The sequence below is a fragment of the Montipora capricornis genome, chromosome 10, assembly GCF_036669925.1.
Source record: "Montipora capricornis isolate CH-2021 chromosome 10, ASM3666992v2, whole genome shotgun sequence".
Classification (NCBI taxonomy): Eukaryota; Metazoa; Cnidaria; class Anthozoa; order Scleractinia; family Acroporidae; genus Montipora; species Montipora capricornis.
Window position 1 is genome coordinate 55,216,209 of NC_090892.1, and position 7,500 is coordinate 55,223,708.

The window sequence follows — 7,500 nt, forward strand, 5'->3', positions numbered from 1 at the left end:
GCGTTGAGTTGGCTACAACCAGTCTCATATCCAACAAGCGTGAATGGAATCATGAATTGTTTTATTAAATTTGCAAGTACGGAATACGAGCGAAAAAAGTGAGAAACTCCTAACGAAATCGAGAAAACTTGATGAAGATACGATGTTGTGTAATACCTGGTGGTCATACAGACGTAGGCTCATCACAAAAACATTTCTTGCCTTTTCGCGTACTTCTAAACGTCGGAATTGATCCAAACTTTCCACAAAATTTTACTTTTATTTTTTGACCTTATTCAAACAAAAATTTCACCTTCCAGCGAAAAAAAAAGTTTAGCAGCGCTTACCGCAATCATTTACCATATAAAGTCAAACTAAGGTATATGAGCTGATAACCGAGCTTGAGTGAACCAATGAGAGCACGCGAAATGCATTATCCGAGGTTGAGAATTTAATAAATAATTAATCAATATATTATTTTAGATCGAGTACTGAAAACGGTAAGGATAGGAAACCGCGGAAGCGCTTTTCAAGGGCTTACAACTACAGTTCTCGCGTTCGAAAACTGTCGACTTAATAAGGTGCTAAGCTATGGAGCATTCTTGAAAGGATAAAAACCAATCACCTAGTGACTCTTGAAGCAGATAAGTCAATTTGGAATCCCTATACGGAATGTGTGAATCCTTGTTTTTCAGAGAGTGGATCACCTTTCCCAGGCAAGAAAGGGACGTATTGATATTTACTGCCTCTGTCATTCGAGCTCCCTCTGCTCCACTCTTGGAAATCCTCTCGTTTCCTGCTAGATCCACAAGATTGAGCTTTCCTGGCAAGAAAAAGAAAAAGATAGAAGTGATCCTGGTACTTAACTGAACAATTCAAGCAATTGCCACTTTATAGACACCTGAGAAACTCAGGCACCTTCAAAGGCATAAGAACCAATGACCTCTGCGATGCAAATTTCCCTTTCGTAAACGGTCGTTGCTATTTCTCAGAACGGTCGTTGCCATTTGAAACGGTCGATGCCATTTATAACGGTCGACTACACACTTCACTTCAAAGAAAATTAAAAGAAACAAACTAAGAAAAAATATTAACAAAAATTAAGACAAAAAAGGAAAAAAAAATTTATAAAAGAAAAACTGGAGGAAAAAAAGAGTCCGAAAATCTCAAGACTCGAACTCAGGTTCTTAGCCCTCACCCTAAACAGAACCCTAACCCGAACCCTAACTCATATGACCAGCGAGACGCAACTCCCAGTAACCGCAACCTTTTGAGTTCTTAGACCTAATGAGTGTAATTCAGAGCTAAAAAATGGCATCGACCGTTTCAAATGGCAACGACCGTTCTGAGAAATGGCAACGACCGTTTCAAATGGCAACGACCGTTTACGAAAGGGAAATAAGCCTCTGCGATGCCGGTGCAATGCTCTACCAACTGAGCCATGAAGCCACATAGTTGGGAGCGAGTGAATTTTTTGGGGTTTAAGTCATTGATGAATGAAAGAACAAACGTATATCTGAAGTGCGGATTAATCCGCACTTTAAATAATATTAAACACTTCTATCATTCAAGAAGAAGTAGAAGAACGTGAAACATAAGAAGAATTTGGCATTGCATTTGCAGCAAACGCCAAAAGCCACGCTGGAATGTGCTTTGTGCCAAAAATCAGACGCTTGTCTGATTTCAGCTCATTTCTTGCCACAATGTCATCTACAGATATTAAGAGAGAGAAGTTACAACTAGAGAATTTTCACGCCTTTATGACAATCCGTAACCTGACGTTTCCCGATTGCCGTTTCACGTAACTCGCGACTACGCGATCCGTCCAATAGACTTCTTTCATATGGCGGCCAAATAAAACGTTCTTTTGTTTTAATGCTAATTAGCCTTTCTAGTCTCGCGACAACGAGCAAATCTCAAAAGAATTTTTGTTTCAAACTGAGGGCAGTAGGTAGAATTAACGTAAAGACAAAAGAATGTAAAAGTGGTCGCCATTTATGAAAGTGGTCCATTCACTACTTGCACAATCCCATAATACACCTCTATTACCCCCCAAAACTTTTGCATAACCATTGTTTGCAATTTCTCCTGGGACATGAAAATGTCCCAAGGGAAGTCGGAAACAATGCCTATGCAGATTTTTGTGGGGGTAAAAGAGGTGTATTATGGGATTTGTGCAAGTAGTGAATAGAGAGGGGTTGTGCAATACATTTGAGAGATCAGATTCACGCTACTTGGTGTAAGCGTCAAAAAGTGAACCTTTAACATGACCTCAACTTTTTGCGTCGACGATGTGTCAGGATTAAACTTATATCAGCTAATTATGTACTGTTTCCGGAACTTTAAATTTTCAGGAAGCCTTTGCAATAGCATGAAAATATAACTGTTTTCGAATGAAAAAAATCATGCACCTCTTAACTACAAAAGGTGGATAACGCTTTCTGTGGGTTTAATCACTATCCATTGGATAGCACAATTGCTGTCGCTTTGACTTATCCACTGCATAGTGATTTGTCCGGCGCATAGCGCTATCCATCGTTCGAACAACAGGTCCCGGGAGTGATTTATCTTTGAGCCGATAAAACACGACAAGCAAGTCTATTAATTGAACAGCTTCAAAAACATTCCACAAAGAGTGTGTCCCTCTGGAGTCCAGACAATGGTGCAAAAATGTGAGAGGAAGATGTTATCATTCTCTGCATTCTCAAATCCAGAATACACCTTTATTTTACTCCCTCCCCCCCCCCCCCCCCAAAAAAAAAAAATTAAATTATGCTTAGGCATTGTTTTCGATTTCTCTTGGGACAGGAGAAATTGCAAACAATGATTATGCAAAATTTTGGGGGGTAAACAAGATGTATTATAGGATTTAAGAAAATAGTGAATACAATAAAAACAAGCCGGGCCTCATTAGAAAAGAATTCTAATTCGGAGTGTCTTATCGGGTTTGATGAAAGCTCATGCATGCGACGTTTTATCGGTGTCTGGATAGGATGTGAGGGTCATGAATTATTAATGAGTTTTTAAAACTATTTTACACCTTTTTCTCGACTCTCCTAGCGAATCCAAGGTAAAACGCCCGTCGGCATCGAATTTTCCTCGTAGACGAAAACATTAACGGGAGTTGCCATTCAAGATTCGATTTAACCTGAGTAAACCAAATTTAACATCAAAGGAAAATAGAGAAACCATAATGATTAAAAAGGCGATTACGCTACCTTTAGTCTCTTGTCCTGTTGTCTGATTGACACCAACGACTGTAACACAGAGCAGGGCATGAGAACGAGAAGAATGCTCATTCATATCGGTAGTGGCCGTGGCTCGATTGGTCTTACCGATGGCAAACACCTGTCAATCAACCAGTCCACCCATCAATCAATCAATCAATCAATCACACTGCCACTTATGCAGACAATTCGTCGACCAATCAATAGAGAGATTCGTCAGTCATATAGTCGTCAGCCAACCAGATAAGTAGTCAGTATGTCAGTCAGCAACAAACAAGTCAACGGTTGACAACTGCAGTCCCTGTACAACAGTTGTCAGCTGAGTAACCTAGGTAAAAGGTCTAACAAACCTGAACAAAATTGTTGAACACTTCCCTTCTCCATATAGACCATATATTCATAAATGGCGGCCAATTTATAATTCTTTTGTCGAAGTGCAAATTAGCCTACCAAGCCTCGATACCATACAGTGAATTGAAAAGAATTCTTGCTCTAAAATGAGGCTTGGTAGGCTAATTTGCACGTGGACAAAAGCATTATAAATGTGACCGCCATTTATGAATAAGGTCTATGATCTAAAGAAATTATTTCTTGTTGCAGGTCCCCCTTCTCCGCCCCTACTGACAATGTTGCGGAATATGGGAAAAGGGGGAGATGTTTGTTAGGTCTTTCTTGGAGTTATTGTCCAAATGAACTAAAGGCATTTTTAAAAAGTCTCAATGATTTTTGTCCGGGATTGTAGCTCGGCTAGTCCTCTATACTTCAGTGGCAAAGCATCCGAACTAAGAATCAGCCGTTAGGTCATAGTTTGACTTTTTAATTTTCGGGAATACTCCCCCCGAGTCAACAGCGAAAAAATCATGTTTTTAAGGTCAACGGAACATCGTTTTTCAGTCGGTAAATGACTCAGAAAGTTTACTGCGAATTTCATGATTCTGCGGAATCTCGCCTTCAAGGCGCAAAATGCTCGAAATTAATCAGTGAAAGTGAAGCTTTGAGAGAGGTACTTCAGTCAGTTTCTTTCCGAGCGACTTCGAAAAAGCCTTCAAAAGCTGTGAACTACTAGCACCAAACTATGAATCTTACCTTATTCACCTCACCCACATTTTCGACTTGTTTCTCTGTTAGACCAGGAACAAATATACCTTCTGGTCCTTTCCTGATTTCAAGTTTGGCTGAAGGATCATTACCGAGCAAGTCCCGAAGCATTTCGTTGTAAATTTCAAGAACCGAAACGTAGATGGTAAATTGCCAATCAACTCGACGGCCACTTGTTTCCTCAAATAAGAGTCTAAGCGCTCTTTGATAAATTCCAGGATTACTTGAAAGACCCTGTAAAGACAAAGTGCAGTCTGTAAGCGAAGTGTCAGGGTTTGTACCGAATGACTGTAATGAAGGGATGTTCTTCTTTTGATGCTAAAAATGGCTGAGTATTCTTTACTGAAGAAGAACCTATGTCATTCCGATTACCAGTTCGGATGCAACCATTGATGTTAAACGGTATAGCAGTTCGGATGCTCTGACACTGCTCGAGGGAACTGGGCGCGCGCGTATGAGGAGATTTGGGTAAATTTAGGTTAGGCCGCTTCACTGCTAGAACTAAAATTGTCGAAAAACGTATATTCTGTTTAATTTACTTACTGGACCATTGTTACATTCGTGGCTATGGTCTCTAAAACTCCTCTAAATCAAGGAGCCCGTAGTTTGGCATAATCGTAAACATACTTTAGGCACGTTTTCGGGTAGATAAGTTCTACAAGTAATCATTAAAGTATAGCCCTGTATAAAAAGGCAAAAAGTAGGTGTCGTCGCCTCGTCTAAATGAAACTACTGGTCGTAAGTATCACGGTCAGGTTGAGGGGAATGAGGATTCATTAGAATCAAAGTTTACTTACCTCCATGGTAAACGTTTTTCCGCTTCCAGTTTGGCCATAGGCGAAAATGCAGACATTATACCCATCTATGCAGGAAACTATCAAAGATTTAACTTCATCGAAAACCTATAATATGTAAGAAATTGAAAACAGTTTGGCCACATGAAAATAAAATCACACGAAGGCAAAACAAAAATACAAAGAACAAAATTGAATGGTTCTATTTCAGTACTCCACAGAAACGGAGCGCCGAGACCCATGCTTAGCACAACGTCTTAACATATTATCTTTATAATATTATAAGACTGATGTTTTAGGCTTATTCACAATTGATGAAGGTGTTTCATTAAACTAATAACTTCGAAGTTCTTTCACTTTCGCTATATTAAAACATGTTGGATATTTTAATTTTGTAAATCTCTCGTTGTGCGGTGACACAGGCATACCATGTAAAAGACATGCCACAAGAGTGGCACAGGTGCACGTGCCCCTTTGAAAGCGTTTTTTGTGCTGAAACCTGTGTCATGCAAGGATAATAGCCCTTATTCACGATAGCCGCCATGTTGGTTTTCAATTTGTCATGCAAATTAGCCATGTGTTATGCAGGGGGCAAACATTGGAATAAAGCAAATCGCGGAAAATCTTTTCGTCGAAATATTGAATTAACATTGCTAAAAGGACATTTTAGAATTTAGAATTAAGTACCTTTTATAACAATTTTATATCTTTTGATTGCCTCCGACATTTTGACTTTTTACTTCGTTATCTGCTAATTTTTCAGCAAAAAAGAAAAAATCGAAGTAACTTGTGTAAGCATTCTATTTTACTACTTAGGTGATAAACATTCAATGAACATGAAACAAATCATCTGTGTCGCTAAGATGTTCGTTATAACCTCTCGAACTTGTGTTGTTTACCCCCCCAGAAATGTGTAGCTAATTTGCATGATAATAGCAAATCCAACATGGCGGCTATCGTGATTAAGGTCTATTGCATTCAATTATTATTATGGGTTTATGACTGTCGTAGTGGTGAGAACACTCGCCTACAGCAAATGCGGCTCGGGTTCTATTCCCAGACTCGGGGTCGTATGTGGGTTGAATTTGTTGGTTCTAATTTCTGCTGCGAGAGGTCCTATTTTGCCCTCTCCTCAAGAACCAATATTTTATTTGATTTGCTTTCATTTGTTGACTTTACAGTGTCCCCAATTAGTGCTCAAGCTTTAGAAGACTAGAAACTCAAATAAAATTACTTTTCTTCACTTAAATTACCACGAAAAACATAAGCGAGAAATAAAAGGAAACCGACAATCTTTTTATAAACATCTTAAAGTCTCGTGGGAGAACGTTTGTTGTTCCCAATCCAGCTTATTACATTCGTTGTATGTGGAGCTGCCAGTTAAAGGGGTGCCTTAAGCACTCGTCTGGTATGTTAGCTACGCCATGCTAATAAGGCCCAGCAAAGCCGAAACAGCTATCCATGGCTGCTAATTGATCGGGTGAAATGTTTCAGTATGCGTCATGTGTTGGTCATACCGAGTTAGTGTTATGGTGAGTCACCTCGCTTTTTATTGTTTACTTTCATCTTAAAGTCTACCTCTTCCTGGGTGGCATCTGGTTTAAACACCATGTCCATCACAAATTTTTGAGGACGTCCGCTTTTCGAGGCCACTTCTATGATTCCATCGTCGTCCTCATCAAAAGAGATTGCGTTTTGGACAGCGTCTCCATCGCCATCTTCCTTGATTGCCGGCCGCACCCGACAGTACACTCGAATGTTTCCCTTCAAGTCCACCAGTTCGTTATGAAGCTTTTTTCTAAGGAGCATTTCTTCTGTATACTTGGCTGCTAGTACCTTGTTTTTGGCGTCTGTAGTATTCTTTTTGGCAACCTGAGCGGTGTATAGGAAGCAAAAGGTTAATGTAGCCGATTTCTACTGCCAGCCTCTGCAATCAAAACGAGCGAGCCGATTTTGATGTCATTGAGAAGCTTCATTATGATTCACTGATTATCCCACGGCGTGTTACTTGTCATAAACGAAAATAACAGAAAGTGGACCAATGGCCACTTCTTAAGAATCCCTAGGGAACCGTTGGTTTTATGTGTTAACCGGCTTCCCAGATTTGTGGCAGCGACAACCATGCGAGCGGCGAAGAAGTGCCGAAGCCACGAGAAGGTTTAGGTGGAAAAGGAGGCGAATGTGGACGTGGAACGTGGACCTAATGTTGACCAATGTTTATTTCTCCCATCAAAGCCAACAAGAGATAAAAGAATCCGCAAAGGATACTTAATATAAAAAAATCAGGTTCATTTTATGTTGCTTAATATCAAGAATTGAACCTTTAAAAACTGGTGATCCTCAAACACCAATTCCAAAAAGACGTCCTTTGTCGTATGCGGTACCGGTGAAAGCATAAATTG

The 7,500-nt window shown here is 39.8% G+C and overlaps 1 protein-coding gene across 8 annotated transcripts in view; it reads right to left on the reverse strand.

Annotated features, from left to right (window-relative positions):
* The window catches only part of LOC138021674 (kinesin-like protein KIFC3), a 56,449-nt gene that overhangs the window by 1,732 nt on the left and 47,217 nt on the right, over positions 1–7,500 (reverse strand). For all 8 annotated transcript variants that reach the window (XM_068868616.1, XM_068868614.1, XM_068868615.1 and 5 more), the window contains 5 exons: positions 6,677–6,970; positions 5,102–5,206; positions 4,293–4,538; positions 3,198–3,327; positions 605–802 (listed from right to left, as the gene is read on the reverse strand). In XM_068868616.1, coding sequence (XP_068724717.1) covers positions 605–802; positions 3,198–3,327; positions 4,293–4,538; positions 5,102–5,206; positions 6,677–6,970 — 973 coding nt within the window. The remainder of the gene's footprint in view (positions 1–604; positions 803–3,197; positions 3,328–4,292; positions 4,539–5,101; positions 5,207–6,676; positions 6,971–7,500) is intronic.